The sequence below is a fragment of the Centrocercus urophasianus genome, unplaced genomic scaffold (assembly GCF_019232065.1).
Source record: "Centrocercus urophasianus isolate 14NV4802_14NV808 unplaced genomic scaffold, USGS_Curo_1.0 seq_11, whole genome shotgun sequence".
Taxonomy (NCBI): Eukaryota; Metazoa; Chordata; class Aves; order Galliformes; family Phasianidae; genus Centrocercus; species Centrocercus urophasianus.
In genome coordinates this window covers 37,427,528-37,446,182 of record NW_024884253.1, presented here as the reverse complement: position 1 = coordinate 37,446,182, position 18,655 = coordinate 37,427,528, and the positions used below count along the sequence as shown (strand labels likewise).

The window sequence follows — 18,655 nt, the reverse complement described above, 5'->3', positions numbered from 1 at the left end:
AGTGGATATGGGCAAGCTGTTTAAGGATTACAGTAACCATCTAATACAACTCATTCAAAGGGCAACTTGAAGCAGAAGTATTGTCTATTAATCCTTCAGCTTTGCTTCCTTGAAGGCAGCAGCATGAGTTTCCAGATGAGAAGATACATCGCCTCCACTTGAAATACTACTTGTCATAAATCTCTTTGGAAAATACAAGAGCTATTTGGAAAATATATAGCATTGCTAAGTACAAGCAGTATACTGAACACCTCTGATCTTTCGTAATAGACCTGTCAGAGACAGTCAATTTGCTCCAATAATCTAAAAACACCTTCAGTTCAAATTGCTTACAAGATTTATGAGGCCTGGGAGTCTTTCTAGAGTGCACAAGTCTTTCAAGCAAACAAAGTTATGATCCGCTATCTTGACATTAGTAGAATCATGTCCAGCAGTACACAAAAGACATATTCATGACATTTCTAGACACACCCAACTTCCAGTCAAACTCTGTACAGAAGCCAGAAAAACTGTTTCTTTGCTGCAGAAATTGTCACATGTCCCTTTGTGACTGACTGACAAGCATGATTCCTACAAAATCAAAAGGCCCCTTTTTGCTTCAGCAGTCTTTTCCTTATAGATACAGTTATTCAGCTAGTAACTTATTTGCTTGTAGTTTTTAACACAACACAAAGTAAAAATAAATGTCTGTATTTTGATATGTTTAAAATACCATTTTCAATTACAATTTGTATTTGAGTAACAAAAGGAAAACGAGTGATAACTGAATCTGTACTAACACTACTGAAATTACAATATGAACTGTGACAAAAGTTTTAAACAAAAATACTTAATCACTGAAATAGCTTATCACCACTTTAAGTTAAATAGTTATAAATGGCAAAAAATGATACAGTGATTGAATTATTACTAGCTATTTTAATTTTTTCCTATGCACGTCTTCTGCTTTAGACTGAAAAAAGTATTTAAGAGTGCTTTAAACGTAGGTTCCTTTCAATTAGTAAGGGACACTAGAATATATTGAGGCAGGTATCTAGTTTGGATTTTCCAATCTGCAACACCTCAGTAAGTTACCCTTAATCAACACCTGTGATCCCAAAGTAGCATATTTTAACGTAAGAGAAAAAGAAATGCAGTCAAGTGTGTACTGTGGCCCAGTGTCAAGAAACACAGTGCCAAACACACCAATGCATAGCAGCATTTTGCTTACCGTTTCCCGCGGGGATAGTGCCGCACATATTCTCCCACATCATGAGCAGCTACAGCAAGCACTTGTGGGTCATCAGAAACCTCCAGAAGTTTTGTCAGGATTCTAGGAAAGGGTAAGAAACAAAGAAGTCCTAGGTTTCGGTTGTTGCTATTTCGTGTGTTTGTACAGCTTCCCTTGGTCTTTATTTTTGTTAACTTATTGTCTTAGTTCTAAGTTTGCAACCATACAAACAATAGACATTCTAAAAGCCACACAAACAGCAATTCTTTTTTCCAAATATGCAGCTGCGTTTAAAAGAAAGATGACCCTGCCTTCATTAATGAAATTACTAAAAGCATTTGCTCAGTTCTCTCTAGAAAGCCACACCTACAAACAAATACCTATAGGCAATATTTACAAATGCCTCCATATTTGTGTATGCTGTGTTCAAGACCATCAGTTTAGAATTCCAGGTAAGCTGTACTTAGCAAATGTATAGAATCGGATACAGGTAGGACTCAAAAACAAAGCACACAAGGCAGCCACTGCTGCTTCCATTGCTCGATAGACTCCAGTCATGCCTGCATGCTGTTCCCCAGCTCCTGCGCTCAAGGTCCTGCACTATGGATTTAGGAACCTACAAGACTCCAATGCTAATGACAAAGCAAAGGGCTGCATCAAGAATACTATCGGTCAGCCTTTCCCCACCTCTGTTCCTCTCTTCACCTTACAGCAGCAGCCTTCTTCAGCTCAGCACAGAAATTTCCACAGAATACTGCCATGCAATGGCATTTAAAAATTAAACAGAACAGAAACACAGGGCCAGAAGAATTAAAAAACAATTTCTCAACTTATTCTATTGTTTTCATTTCCTAAGAGGTAGCTCAATTACTTTTAGTGGTGGATAGCCAGCAATAAGACATTGTTCCCTGCCCTGTAATGAGGAGGGGAAAAAAAAAGACAGATATGAAGGCTAGGCAATGATAATAAGTTTTAAAAAGTTAAACATGAAGAACTTTGTCCAAATTGTTTAAAGTACAAGATGAATGAGCAGAAGCTTGAAGCATTACACTAATCGAAGTACTATACTAATCAAAGATGATAAAGGATCTACACAAAGTTGTTAAGCAAAGAAGTCCATCACATGCATAAGTAGTCAATCTTGATGCAAGACAGAAAGAACAGCATGTTCAACAATAAAGTATATTAGAGCTAGAAGACAAACAGAGTGACAGATACAGGAAAATAAAATGATAAAGCTTGAAGTGAAGGAAGGGTTATTCGTCAAATTTGTCAAATACTCAAATTCTTAGGTACAAGAATCTCTTTGCCATGCATTTTGTGGGGGTGGTGTTGTTTGTTAAGGTTATTTTTTGGTTTGGTTTTAAGGAACTACTGTAGATCACTGTCCTTCTGGCAGTGCAAGCACAACACATTTGCCAAGCTGTCCCAAAACCTGGAGAGATAAACACAGCAAAATACTGCCGTCGCTGCAGGAAATTAGTCTCAACATCATCTTCACATTGCAGCTGGCAGCATCTAATTTTTTTGTGTGTGTAATATTTAGCATCTAGAAACATGCTCTCAGAGAGGAGCTTATCAGACTGATTTCAGGACAGACTGAAGTGCATCTAAAGCTCAGACCCAGCTTGCTCATCATGCCTTCCAATGTAACATACACTTCAATTGTCTCCTGCTTTCTGTTAGGTCATGCACATACTAGTAAATACTAAATAGGAAGAACACCACATATTATCAGTTAATGACAACACAATTAGATAACCAACAACTCCCATAGCAGTTTAAAACCCAGATTTCTTTTCAGCGCACACTTCCAGAAGTCAGCAATTACTTGACTCCAACAGGAAAGATAAGCTTAAGATTCAACTTTATCTAACAATTTTCTATAAGACTGACTCAAGACAAAATGAACTGGAATGTAATCATAGATTTAATAAGGTTGGAAAAGAGCACTAAGATCATCTAGTCTAACCATCAGCCCATTAGCACTATGCCCACTAATCTAGTATATCATACAATAAGTTTAATTTTCCTTGAAACAGTATCACAGCTTTGAACACCTAGTTTATTCAAGTGAAGTGTTCACTCAAACCAGTGACAACACAAAAAAAATTAAGGTATATAGTTGCTTTCCAAATGAAAGCATTACATGATTCAGCTGTACATGTTTAAACTTAAAAGAAAATATTTCTAGCTTAACTATTACTAAAACATTTTGATAAATAAAAACAAATGAACAATTCAGCATTTAAAGATAAGTTTTTAAAAGTACCATACAGTATATATATTTAAAAAAAAAAAAAAACGGACCAAAAATGACCATCCATTCCAATGACAGCAGGATGCTCTGACTTGCACTTGTTTTAGACACACGTTGAAATAAAGCAGATAAAAGTTCACTTAACTACTGAATTAAAGAATTGCATGATTCAAGAACTGAAAACTTACTTGAGTAATTCATAGTTCTTCTCATTTAATCTTACAGCATTCTCTCGCCAGAACTTCTCAGACTTATGTACAGGACTCCACTCCAGCCTTCCTGACTTGAGCTCAGAACTGTACTCATCGAAGGAGCTGCAGCACAAAAGACCTGAATGAAATACTGGCTATGCTTCCATGGAGTCTGAACTGTGCGCCAAAGCCCGCCTCCTGAAAGTTGGAGCACAATTTGTTATAACACATTTGACTCATCTAGAAGACTGCTTTGTGCAGAGCATTAGAACTACTCCTTGATTCAGAGTTCAGCACTGCCACAAAAAAAAAAAAAAAAGCATGAAATGTGAGAAAAAATTGTCTTCAAACATACCCATCCACCCATCTCAAAGCAGAATTCCTGGAGAGGAGAAACAAAATCTCACACAACCCTATGCTTTTTGGGAATTCTCATATTTTGCAATTCTACATTTAATTTCTCCAATCAAGGATCCCCGTCTTTGCCTTTCATACAATAAAACCTTTGACATGAACTACAGTACAATTCAATTTATACAAAGGAACAAGAACTACATCAGCATTATCAAAATCTTGAGTTAGTGTGGATAGCAAAACTATGCTAAGTAAGCAGTCTTTAGCATAAACTGGGAACTCCTATAAACTCCTCATGGAGCTGTTTCTGCAAGGTTTACCAGTTATGAAGATTACATATCCAGAAATGAGGATTGTGTTCAGCCAATAAATACTTATTTGAATAGGAAACTTACATAACCAGAATATCTGTACATACCTTATCAGCCATCATTTAAAAGCTGTAATTACCATATATTACTATACAGCTTTTAAAAAAGAAAATAAAGGTTTTCAACCAACATTTGTTGGATTGTGTGTTTGAAAAAACTTCATACTTAAAAACATACCTAAGGTCCTGCACACTCTCACCAAGCTTGTCCAGTAGAAACTTGATATCTTCACTTATGTCTTCATCATCATATTTCTGTTGATCCAAGTTCTCCAGCTGCTTTAAAACTTTACACTGAATCATGGCAAGAGCATATTCTTGGCGAGTTTCTCTCTCAGTAGATTTCTCCAGCAAGTTCTAGAGAAATAAAATGTTGATTTTTATTTCTTGATTTTAAGAAAAGACTATTTTGGAAGACTAATATCACTAAGAAATTCTTATTGGCAGGATTGAGCACTTTCTGAAATACTGTCTCCAAGGAAGTACAACTACCAAATAATAGCCGCTCTACATCTATATTTAGCAGTGCAGGCTGTCTAGGACCAACCATGCTATATAGGAGTATTCATATTTGTTACTATTGCATATCAAGAGGAATGTAAATGATAAATAAATAAAATTAAAATCAGGGCTCTTGCTTGCAAGGTAAAAGTAATGCAAACATGCATGCTGAACAGCACAAACAAGACTGCATTCAATCTTGGGTCACTTTGACCCCTCTCCATCTAGATGGTATGCTACCTTAAACGTAGAGAAGCATTAATTTACCTGCTTTGATCACTTTCTATGTCAAATAGGACCGACTAGAAGACCAGTCAAAGGAAAAGGACACAATGAAACATCCCAGATTCTGGAGCCTCTGCTGTAAACAACTGCTTCCATCTGGGATTGTCATTTTAGCTTTCCATATAGCAACAGTATAAAGCAAGAAAGACATCAAAAAACTGTAGCCATCTAACTCAAGGGCTAGTATCTAGATTAGATAGCTTCTTTCGAATTTGGGAACATTCCAACTAGCTATCTTTTATATAAAGACAAACTTATTGCAGGAATTACAACCACAGAATATAATAGTCAAGTTCCAATGTTATTTATTCATTACATTTCTAACCAATCAGCTTCAGATTATATTGTTCTGAGTTAGCCACCTACAGTTTCTGGTGCAACATGAAGTCCATAGAAAAAAATAAGTCCTTATGAAAAGGACATGCATTCATATAAATAAGTATCAATATCAACCTGAAATAAGTCATGCAATCACACAGAAGAAACTGGACTCCACTCCTGTTCATGTCACAGAACCTCTACACTTATGTTATCACTAAATAAGATAGAACACTGCAAATGGATGTTAAAAAAATTCCTATTTTAAATAAGTCAAATTACAGCTTTTAAAGTGAATTCTACGCAGCCATTAGTATAAGAAAAAAAAAAAAACCACATTCCTATTTCAGTAAGTGAAGATAATTTACAGAAAAAAATGCTGAACTACCTACTTCAAGTTGTAAGTGCTGACAAAAGAACAAATAACAGACCTCAAAAGACCACAAATCCTAAGAAGTTCAAGGAACAGGTAGGAAAAAGTGTCCCAAAAAAACCTCCTAGTTATTTATGAGACAGACATACATAGAAAGCTACTCAAAATACTATGACATAAGTCATACCAAAGAGAGGTTTACAAGCTTTTCGTAAGTGAAATTTAAGTTAATTTGGAGTAACTAAGCAGTGAGGGAGAAAGGATGACCCAGGGAACTACAGGCCAGTAAGCATCACCTCTGTGCCAGGGAAGATCATGGAGCAGATCCTCCCAGTTACCATATTAAAGCACATACGAGATGAAGAGGTGATCAGAGACAGACAGCATGGCTTCACCAATGGCAGACCTTGCCTGACTAATCTGGTGGCCGCCTATGATGGAGAGACAGCACCAGTGGACAGGGGAAGGGCAACAGATGTTATCTACGTTTGACATGGTCCCTTACCACAACCTTCTCTTTAAATTGGAGAGGTACAGATCTGAAAGACAGACTGTTTGATGGATTAACAACTAGTTGACTGGTCGTAACCAACGGGTTGTGATCATTGTTTCAGTCTTGGTGGAGGCTGGTCACAGGTAGTGTCCCCCAAAAGTCAGTCTTGGGACCAGTGCTCTTCAACATCTTTATCAGTGATGCAGACAATAGAATACAGTACGCCCTCAGCAAGTTCTCAGACAACACCAAGCTAAGCAGTGCAGTCAATACACTGGAGAGAAGGAAAGCTACCCAGAGAGACCTGGACAGGCTAGAGAAGTGCGCCCATGAAAAAAAATCTAATGAGGTTCGACAAGGCCAAGTGCAGGGTGATGTACTTGGGTTGGGGCAATCCCAGGTATTTACACAGACTAAGAGAAGAACCTCCTGAGAGCAGCCCCGCAAAGAACTTGGGGATTCCTAGTGGACAAGAAGCTCGACATGAGCCTTGAAAAGATTTCTGGACTAGCAGATAAAATCCAAGTCAGTCAGCTAGCCAAAGAGATGCCTGGTTAAAATAATATTTCAATTTGTGTTTTATTTTCAATATTTTCATTACATTTAATTCTAGTTGATTCATAAGGCAAAGTGTACTGCTAGTAAACTCCAGCCTTTTAGACAAGCACTAGAAGATAAAACTTTGAACTAAAGATGGCAAACTACTAATGCCTACACTAACAATTTTTGTCAACTGTTGCATTGCCTCCTACTGCAGTCAACTTCACTTTAAAACACTGAATAGTAAACATCTATTACCTCTAATAGTAGATCTACTACTCAAAACAAAGCTCATCTCACACAAAAAGAGGAATAATTAAGCAGTCAGTCCAAGACACCTGATAATGCCCAACAAAAAAAGCTGTGCATCAGAATCATCTCAGATCTAATCAACTGAGAGATGAGTACAGTGCAATTGCAGTCCGACACTCACCCGAAATGCTGCAAGGATGATTCTAGTTACTTTCTCTTTGACTGATTCCTGAAGAATATCTGACAGCACTGGAACAATATTATACCGACGTAGATATTCACACATTTGAGGGCTAAATGCCAGCAGCCACACACAGAAAATCATCTGATACTGAAGCTGGAAGCCACATTTGTTGCTCAGGACGCCCATGATACTGAAAAATTAACAGCATACATTTGATCTTTTAATGATAACATACATTGAGCTCTTATACCTAGAGATGTGTAACGTTTTAGAGGAACTTTTTGAAAAGAGCAGAGTATACAACACTTCACAGCATCCTGCACCAGCATTTAACATTGATTGTAAAAGCAGCTCGCTCAGAAACCACTCTTTTGAAAATATAATTATTTCTTCCTCTGCCATAAGGAAGCTTTTCCAGTGTGAACTGCTGTGGAACTGCGTTTATCTTAACTTCACTGCAATTCTTTTACCAGTGGCAAGTTTAGAGCATCATTTGTGGTTTTAGGAGAAACAGAGGAATATAAGAGGAATATAAAGGCAGAACAAAATCTACACAGATTCAAATTGTTCCCATAATTGTATTTATCCATGCAAGCATCTGAAATGAGCTTAAGTTAACTAGTGACTATATGCGAGTTTTCAAGAGATATTTTACAGGTATAGCATATATGAGATGGGATACACATACAAAGTACAATTGGAGAAGAAAAAGTGTCACAAGACTTACAAGAAAAAGAAGTTCTGCAGAAATTTTGTTCAGCTGAGCTTTTAAAACAAGCAGTTTACAAGCTGTTGTGGTTTAACCCAGCAGGCAGTCATTCACTCACTTGCCCCCAGTAGTATGGGGGAACAAGATTAAGTAAACTCACAGGTAAGGTAAAACTCACAGGCTGACATAAAGACAGTTTAGTAGTTCAGAAAGTGAAGGGAAAATAACTATAATAGATAAAGGTACATAAAAAGCAAGCAGTGAACAATGTGATTGTTCAAAATCCTCCGATTGAAGCCCAGTCAGTCCCCAAGCATCAGCAGCTCCCCCAGCCAACTCTCTCAGTTTTACTCTTCAGCACGATGCCTTTTGGCCTGGGATATATCCCTTTGAGCAGTTTGGCTCAAGTGGCTCATTCTGATCCCTCCCAGCTCTTCACTGGCAGGGCAGCATGAGAGACAGGAAAATCTGACTTAGTGCAAGAAATGCACAGCAAAAGCTACAATATCTGTGTTAGCAGCATTACTCCCCTCCAAAATCCAAAACAATGAACTATATCAAATAGTAGGAATAATTTTAACTCTCTCCCAGTTAAATCTAGGATACAAGCCAATTCCAAATAAAGGCTAATCAAGTTTAGAAGTGTATATGCATAAGCTGTCATCAAAATTGAGACAAATTCAAATTTGTTGAAATACAGACTTATTGTAACACTTAAACAGTTTATTGCTGTACCAGTTTCCTTTGAGAAAAAGTTTGCTCCAATGGAGCTATCTTGACACACACAAGCATCCTTTGAATTTTCATTTTAGAATAGCTCAGTTACAAAGTAGCTACAAAGCTATCTAATTCAGCTGTCTGACCTTGAAGGTTAATCAAAAGTTAAAGCACATCATTAAGGTCACTGTCCAAACACCTCTGGAACACTTACAGACATGGTGAATCCACCCCTATAGGAAGACTGTTCCCATGTTTCACCACCCTCACAGCACAGAAACACTTCTTAATGCCCAGTCCGACTCCCCCCTGGTGCAGCCTTGTGCCATTCCCATGCTGACACTGGTACCCAGGAGCCTGGCACCTCCCTCTGCTTCCCCTCCTCTGAAAACTGCAGAGAGCAGTGAGGTTACCTCTTGGTCTCCTCCTCTACAGCCTGGACAGCACAATGTTCTCAGCCTCTCCTCTCACAGAATACACCTTCCAGCCCTGTTACCAGCTTTGGTGCCTTCTTCTGGATGCTTTCATGGACGTTAACATCCTGACTGTACTATGGAACCAAGAACTACAAACAATATTTAAGGTGAGGATGTACCAGCACTAAACACAGTGGGAAAATCACCTCTTTTGACCAGCTGGTTGAGCTTTACTGAACCCCAAAATGCAGTTTGCCCTCCAATCTGCCTGGGAACACTGCTGGTTCAGATGAGCTGCTGTCAGCCAGCACCTCTACGTCCCTTTGCACTGAGCTGCTTTCCAGCCACTTGCTTCCCAGTCCATGCCTGGTCTGGCATTATTCCATCTCAGGTGCAGAACCCTTGAGATATTCCTCAATTCAACTGCTACTTTGAATATTCTCTAATTCAGAGTACAAGGTAATTTTTTCTTAAAACATAAATTGTACAGCCACTATCTCCCAAAGACATACACATGGTATAAAAGTCATGTAGACAGCTTTAAAAGATGAGTGACATCTTGGACTCATGCAGATCTTTATAAAGAGAATTTGTATTAAAAGATCTAGCTGAAGCCATGTTAATTATTTTCTCCTTTCACTAATATTTTGAGATCAAACAACTCCAAAATGAACAGCAAATATGAGCAGAAAATCACTTCTTCAGTCCTTGTTCTATCAAGTAAAAAACAAGGAATCAAAGTTGAAGGCAAACAGCTATAATCTGCTTCAGATACTGATCTGAACAGTTCTTCATGAAAAGTAAAATAGCATCAAGGACTCACATTGGTACCTATATCTGCAAGTTTCATTACTGTCAAACAGAAAAATGAATGTTCATTTTCAAATAAATTTTGTACTCAAACAGAGCAGCTGTCCCTTTGTGTAAGAGTTCCATTCCAAAACAGGTCATTGGAGAATATACTATCATAAGGTCAAGTATATCCACATTAAGTGAAAAAAATGCTCACCAGTTTACCCCATCTGCTTCTACCCAGGCAAAGCGATATTCATTAACTCTAAGCATCAGCTGCAGGCATCCAGCAACACACTGTACATACTGGGAACTCTAAGGGAAAAGAAGAGCACATCACTTTTTACAGGAGAGGCTTAGTTTTCCAAACTAGGCTCTGCTAGCATACATCAATGCACTTTTCTTCAGCAACATTTCAAAGTTAAGACGACTCACTCTTACAATATTTGACAAGCTTCTATTTAAAAATAAAATAAAATGAAAACAAAAGTTGAGAAGCAAAATACAAACAGAAAAGACTTTTGAGCAGGAAGAAGTTGTTATGCAAGCAATACCAGTTTATCATTACAGAAAGAGACTGTAATAGCCTATCTGAGCATGCGTTCTTTTAGCACATATGTAGGCAACGTTCTGTTTGACTGTAGTGCCAAAGCTATTTGATCCATGGAATCAATTGCTACTCTATTGAGTAAACTGTGGAACACACAACAAACTTTTTAATCAAGTCTGGTTAAGTCTGCTGGAGATCTTTGTAGCCAAGTGAATTCAGATTGGTTTCTTTCCACATTCAGTTCCTAACCATATTCATCATAATGATATGTATACTGATACAGAAGAATACCATTAGGAAGATGACTATGCAAAATCATCGTCAAACTTCAGGCTTACATTTTAATTTTTTCTCTATTCATTAAAATCTTAGCACATTATACTGTGCTAAGAAGGACAAGACTAAAACTTTCCCATCAGGAAAAGGTTGAGAGATGCATCACTGAACTCTACTTTCAGCAAGGTTCCTATACAGATTATTACAGACCAAATGTTTAAACAGATTTTCATCACTAAAAGCATGCATTTTTTGTGCGGTAAGATAAGATCAACTGAAGTTCAGAAATGGGTTTTGGTCAACATAAAGGCAGCTCCCAAGGTACAGAATTGGCATTTTATTCTCTCTGTGCTCAGTTTCTGGTATTACCTTTACTAATACTCAGACATGCTACAAATATTTTTTCCTATAAGCCCCCTTCTTTAGTAAGTGCCTCCAAAGCCTCATGGTAGATCAGTTACACAACAGAAGGTCAAACCTTTCCAATGTTTACTGGAGAAAAAAAATTAGGCAATCCCACATGAAAAGATAAGAAGCAAAAAAGAAAATTTGACATCTGATGAGTATCACAGAATGAGTTCATCCCTATCAAAATCTTTGTGTAAAAACTGAGTCTGGACATCTAGATTTAAAAAAAACCCCACATTTATTTCACTGGATCAGTATGTATTCGCTTATGTAAATAAAGCAAATACAAACACACAAACATTCTGTCCTCCTGAAATAATCTATTAATTTATTTGCATTACCAACCTACATATTACCAAACTTTGTAAGGTGATTATCACAAAAGCATTCTCTTCCAACACTTATAATTGAAATTTCACAATAAATCCCAGACAGCATTCCCTATCTAAAATGTTACAACAGCATCCCTATTTTACTTAGAAATAAATTTGAACCTGCTTGAAAATCTTGCACAAGCTATATCTAAAATCAGAAACACGGCAATGAACTCAATAGCAAATTCGTCCAACTTAATTAACCTAGGATTCTGCTGCTTTGAGACCTTACAGTCTATTCAGTGCCAGAGCACAACCAGTATAGATTCCTAGATTCCAAGGGAATAGCTTACATTTCTATAATGAATGGTATGGCATGCAATAGAGCTATTCACTGTCATACAGCCACATGACAGAAACTAACACAGCTTAGCAGTATGGAACATGGAGCTACACACAAACACTGACATACTTCAACTTCCATGCTCAGGCTGTAATTTCCCCAACACCCACGGTGATATATAGCAGTCTTTCATCTTTACTATTTTCAATTCTGGTCAGGTAATTGAAAAGGCTTTTCTCTATAGGAGGCTAACACTTCAAAGCTATAACTACTTTTCTAAAAGAAACAAATTCCAGGTTCATATTTAAGTCTTCTGAAAGACAACGAACAATTTCAGGCTGAAAGAGGGAAGAAAAAGACCGCTCTGAATTCTACCTCACATTCAAGAGCCACAACAAACTGTGTCACAACAAAGTCAAAAATCAAGTGTTACGATCTTTTGCATTTGCTATATTGCCGAAGTTTATCTCTAAGCCCAACACTCATTACAGCTACGTGCAATTCAGTATAAATGAATACTGATGAGAAAATGACAATCTACTCTCCCCTGAATTCAGGCTATTCAAATATAACGGCATTATAGCTTCAAAAGCACTCTTAGTAATTTCATGCTACAGAGATTTGAGGGACAATGTTTGCTATAATATCCAATATGCCTTTTCAAGTTCTGCACATTGTAAAAGTCATAAGCTTCATACTTTGTCTTCTTCTAGTGAGACAGTTCATTGCTAAACAGTGTTGGGCAATTAATTTAACATTTGCACATCTCTTCTTCAAGTTATAACAGTGAGGTTAGACACATCCGCAGTTTTTAACAACCCAATCCAACTTGTAAAATATACATTTCCAGTGCCAGTATTTTCTGTGAAGACAATGTTTTCCAAAATAATTTAATTCCTTGGCGCCATCACCTGGCACTCTGTAATACAGTTCCAATTCCATTTTTTGTTGTTGACTCCAGAACACTTCTGCACCTTAATCTGAGGAGTGGATACCGTTTGCCTGAAATATCAAATTAACAAATCTTCAAGATATACTCACATCACTTGTGGAGACTGCTCCTGCTTCCACAGAACCCCCTGTACCACGTAGCTTCTAGCAAAAAAATACAGAAGTTGAAAATAAGAGCTATCCTTCATCCTCACAAAAGGGTTGTTCCCAGCACTGTTTTGATTCTCCCATCCCTATAGTTATAAAAAGCTAAGACCATTAGATATTTTTTCTGCTCAATATATTACAATAGTACAATGCAGTTATTTCACAAACACCCCATCATGACTTGTTTTTTTGGTTTAAGTGTAGATTTACAGAATGCTGTGTTCCATCTTCATTCCAGGGCTTAAAGGCTGTTTTCTTGAATCTTTCTAGCAAAACTCCAACTTTATCTGGAAGATTTTTCTAGAACTCTTAATAAGCCTACATAGTACTCTTAATAAACCTACAATTTGAAAAATACAGTTAAAAATATACTTATGTTTTCTATTTTCTGTACTCCACTTCTGTTACAAAATTTCCTTAGAGAATGACAAATCACTAGGCTTTGATAAGGTGAAGAAGCAGGTAAATTTCAAAAAAATGACTTCAAAAGAGAAAAATTCATATCTGAAGGACAAGCCAGCAGTAAGCAGTTCACACTAAGCTAAGTACATACAAATACTGCCTAAACAAATTAAAATTTATTTAGCTTCAAGTGGAAAATAAAAATTTTTTAAATTTAAGATGACTCAGTATAGTAAACTGGAAAAATGCTTCCATGTTCACCTCCTGCTGCCATGGGATTATTCATCCTACTAACAAGCTATGAGAAGCAAAACAACATAAAGAGACAAAGAAAAAAAATTCATGCTTTCTTCTTAGTGTCCAGAAGAGAATGAGCATTAACCAATCAAAAAAAGTTTATTTTTAATTCAAAATCTTAAGTTGAAATTTCAAGAACTGGTGTTTCCAAAGTCATTCTAACATTCAAGCAGAAGTAGGTTTTTACCTGTGAACTGAGCTGAGTTTTAATCCAGTTAAAGTAGTAATTCAAGTCACTGCCTTCCATAAGTTCTCTCCCCCAAGCAGCCAGTTTGGCAATAATTCTTGCTGCCTGAAAGAGAATACAATAAAAAAAAATTCCCAGACACAACAGTTTCAGGATTTAGTGTTAGAGGGCACCTTGAAATCAAGTTTAAACAAAAGATGACCCCCTAGAGAAATCTGTTTCCTATATAAGAGGATCTCTATTCCAAGTAACTTTATTTTGTATCTGCTTTGTAGTAAGTGGTATATTTTCAGAATGTTATCAGATAGCTGTAGCTAATAAAGCTCACAAAAAGCTACAAAAAATGGGTTTATCAACAGGCTAATGTTGTAGGATACTATTACAGTCAGATATCCATCAGCCCTATGACACAATGGTCTAAAACATGCATGAGTGTTTTTATTTCTGCACTGGCACATGCCATAATTACTTAATGGCTGCAAGCTATTCAAGCTGGCTTTTTTCCCCTTAAACTGAAGCAAGTCATTTTCAAAATGGAAGAAACTTCCAGCCCAGAAAAAGAAAAGCAGAACATCAAAAGGAAACACAAAAATTAATAATGAACTTGAGGAAAAAATGTTGCCAAGCTCAGTGTTTTCACGAGCTTCAGTGCAAGAACACATGCAATGAACCAGAAGAAAAATCAAAAACAGCATTTTACTGTACCAGCTACCAAGATTTATTGAAAGCTTACCATATGAACAGTGAAAAGATCCTGTCGATTCAACATTGGCAGAAAGTAGGACCATGCAGTGTTTTTACCACGTTTAGCATAATCAAAGAAGATACAAACACGCTGATGATTTTCCTGTAGAAATTAAGAGTCAGAAAAGGAATTGAGAGACCTGCAAAAACATTTAATATAAGACAAATATTTATGCTCCTCATTATATTGATAAGTCAATATACATTACCAGAGCACATTCTGGACTGTAATAGCCCATGGAAAATTTTCAGTTCAATAGTTACTTGCAGATACAGTCTATTTCAGCACTAAAAAAGTTCAAAATTTAGGGAGTATGGAAATGAACTTGGAAACCCCAATTGTTTCTCAGTGCTCCAACACTTGATTCAGTAAAAAATATACCAGAATAAGAGAGTGAGAGACCAGTTTCATAGAGGAACACCACTCCTCTTCAATAAAGTTTATACAAAGTTTTCCACCTGTTTTTACTTCCATACTAAAGCTGGTTCAGCTGTCACAGCAGGCAACCTGAGCACCAAGACAACAAACGCTACAAGTCTGTTCTGGAGAGCTTCTAGGCTAAACCACAAGACGAAATAGGACATTGTGCACAACTGCTTCCAGCATTTTGTCTAATAACAGCTGTGCAAAGCACCTACGACTTTAAAGAAGATCAGAGAAGACGTGAAAATCTAAAGGAGAAAGGGGAGCTATATTTCCCAGTTGTTTTAAACATTCTTTCAGAAAATGCAATATTTGGATTTCTGTTCTTCCTCGGCATTTCCACAAGCTTTCTAGCTTGTGCATAAGATGCTGTTATTCTAAAGAGATGCTTAGTCTTTGAAGTCAAGCTACTACAAACAAGTATAAAACTCTTATCAAGGTAGACAAACCTGCTCAAAACACTATAACAAGGCAACTTGCATGAGCACAGTATCTCAGTCTCCACTACCCCATGAAATTTATCAAATTCCACTAACTGAAGGTCTTTCCTCCACAGATACAGCACCCTAGTAACAACACTACAGATGAAAAATTAGCTAGGCAAGCCCACTTATTGAAGTGTCACGCATACAGCACAACATGACCTGAATGCATGCATCATCCAAATACTGGCATCTTACTAAATGTCAGAGTTGTAGCCAACTCTTCCTTGAACGTAGCAAAGTTACTGCACTGGACTGCATATTTCCATCTTCCTCACTTACTGGGTAGGACTAGGTATTCCTGGTTATCTGATACTCATAACTCTTACAACAGCACGTTATTCAAGTGCCTAGCATTCTATCAGGCACATATCAAAAGCCACACAAAAATATCTTACTGTCTGCTGTACAAACTACGGAATGAAAAAAAAAAACCCTAAACCCCAAGGTCTCACGAATAGCGTCTTAATGAACAGCCTCAGCTCCATGATGACCAGTTTAATGAAAAAATGAGTTTAATCAAATAAATGAACTTAACATTCACACTTATGCTACACGAAGTCCAGCTAAAATGATCAAAAATAAGTTAATTTTACAACAGCTATGAAGGAGACAGGATTAAAGAAAGAAAGCACAACAACTTCAACATGTTCTCAATCAAAAAATAAGTCTCCAGTTTTAACTATGCAAAATTTCAGACATACCGTTCTAGTGTATAACATATGTTGGAAATCTAAAGCTGCAAGAACTACATCTTCCTGCAAAGGGTGGCCAAAATGATACCTTCATAGGAAAAGCTTCAACAACTTCATGTTCATTGTCATATTGTACCTACACACTGGGATATGACTGAGATCACAAACTGTTCCTGAGTATCCAAGTTTTGTAACAAATAGGATTGAGAACTGACAGATAAGACATATAGGCATATTTATTTTTTAGAATATGAACACGTATACGCAAGACTAAATCACCCATGCATCTTTAGCTCTGACATTTAACTTCTTTCCGAAGACAGAACCTGCAAGTTTCATAGAATGTGAAACCTATATAGTCTTGAAGGAGACTTCAGTAAGCATTCTAACATTCATTTAAAGAGAGATAAATAAGACAGATTATTGACCTACTTGTAGCATATCATCAACCATAGTCAGAATGTACTGAACTGTCTGTTCCTTGGAGATATGAGTCATCAAGTTTATAAATGTTTTAGCACACTAGAAAATAAGAGACATTCATATTAGTAATATCATTATTCCTTTTGATAATGTAAAATTGTGAATTAATGAGATCCCATGAAGTCTTACGTAGGCACTGAGCATCCCAACATCTTGATTGCAACAGAGATACCATTTGGCACCACATTACAAGAAAATTTTCTGTCACATGGAACACAGAACTCTGAACTGCTGCACTGTAATTAGAGTGGCATATGACACTCACTAGATATGTTTCTATCACTACGCAAATTATTACCTATTACATAGTTGTAGTGTTTGACAACTTGGGAAAAAAACACACAGAATACTCTAAAATTAAGGTAGAAAAAAAAAACAAAGCTGTATGTCTTCAGCGTACCTCCTCTCTCCTGCTTTCTATTTAATAATAATATACCAGGTGATTAAATGAATGTTGAGGTGTACATCTAGCAAAAAAAGAGAGTATATTTTTATACAGGTTTTATACTTCTTCCAAAACATCTTAACTGTACTGTCAACTTTACTTTAAAGTTTCCTTCCATCCACCTCCCCTAAAAAGGTGTTATTAAAAGAAAGGAAAATTACTTGATTGCCTTCTGTTTGCAACAGCTCTTGTTTCTCTTCTGGATTTCTTTTCTGTTCAAATCTTTGAATAAATTCACAGTCTTCACCTGAGATCATTTGCCCTCTGGAAAGCAAAATACAGAACCATTAGTATCACATAAGCAGATTATTTCAAAACATCCTTCTTTCAAGTCAAAACATCCTTTTTCAACTTTGGTATCTCAATAGTGCTGCTTTACCAATCCTACATTCTACAGCAGAAAATAAAGATGTCCTTTCTGCAACTAGTATCGCATACAATGAACAGCCTCTCCAAATCTTTCCCTGTGCATTGTCTCTGTTCAATGGCATTCTCTAAATCATTTTCAAGTTTTCAGAGGAGGAATGCAGTGTTCACTGAAAATAGTTAAAAGAACTGAAATACACAACATTGTAATACAGAATATGAATAACAGTAACCCAAGCTGAAATAAGTGCTGAAAAATGAAGTTAATTGCTATTTTCAGTTTGCCATAAGCACTGAAGAGAACTTTAAGAAGTAGAGAGAAGTTAATTTATAACAATTTAAAAATACACTAGGAATCAAGACATTTCAGCTTTTCATAGCTATTTACAAGTTTATCTTTGTTCAAGTTCATCCAAACACATAGTAAGAGGGCTTGAAATAGACAACTGCTGTGGGGCTACTACAGGCTAACTGCTCTGTCTGATGTTTTCTTTAACCAAAAGAAATAATGAGAAATAAGTTTGCATTAATGATGGCACTAACCTCTTGAATACTATCACAGTAAACTGTTGACTCAGCTGTAGAGCCAGCACAATATCATGCCTTTTGTTGTTTGCTACAATGCAAAACTCACCATCACACCAAACAGAACACTACAGACTGGTATTCTTCAGGTACAAACTTTGATTTTTAAATCAAGTAGTCCTGGAATTTTTATATTATTACTTATTTTTTAAATTGACTAGTAGCTGACTAGCGTGACTAGTTAATAGCAGGACCAATTCAGGAAAGAAGAAAATTGTACATGTTACCATCATCTGGATAAAAATCAGAGGGTATGTTAAGCATTAGACCTTGCTTTGTTCCAGTATTTCCAAGATTCATCTCTTCACATTTCCACTGACTCAGCTGCCTCATCCACTTTTCAAAGTCACACAGCATAGATTCTTTTAATTCATCTTTTCCATATTCCCGGTTGGTTTCCAGCTCCTCAACTAAACGTTCCACTAAAATCTTGGTAAACTCACAGAAAATTTTCACTTTTTTGTTTCATCTGAATTTATAAGCTACAGAAACATAAATAAGACCTACACCATGTTCTCAATTTTATTTTTCCTTTGATGACGATAGCCTCATTACAAAAAAAACCTTCTATCTACTTAATTTTCAAGCAAA

General features: G+C 36.6%; 1 protein-coding gene across 1 annotated transcript in view; it reads right to left on the bottom strand.

The window, feature by feature from the left end:
* ATP6V1H (ATPase H+ transporting V1 subunit H) overlaps window positions 1–18,655 on the bottom strand; it is a 37,900-nt gene that overhangs the window by 13,238 nt on the left and 6,007 nt on the right. The window contains exons 3-12 of the mRNA XM_042808764.1: window positions 17,275–17,377; window positions 16,618–16,707; window positions 14,574–14,687; window positions 13,841–13,945; window positions 12,898–12,951; window positions 10,183–10,280; window positions 7,329–7,521; window positions 4,564–4,742; window positions 3,659–3,784; window positions 1,211–1,312 (exon numbers count right to left, since the gene is read on the bottom strand). Coding sequence (XP_042664698.1) covers window positions 1,211–1,312; window positions 3,659–3,784; window positions 4,564–4,742; window positions 7,329–7,521; window positions 10,183–10,280; window positions 12,898–12,951; window positions 13,841–13,945; window positions 14,574–14,687; window positions 16,618–16,707; window positions 17,275–17,377 — 1,164 coding nt within the window. The remainder of the gene's footprint in view (window positions 1–1,210; window positions 1,313–3,658; window positions 3,785–4,563; window positions 4,743–7,328; window positions 7,522–10,182; window positions 10,281–12,897; window positions 12,952–13,840; window positions 13,946–14,573; window positions 14,688–16,617; window positions 16,708–17,274; window positions 17,378–18,655) is intronic.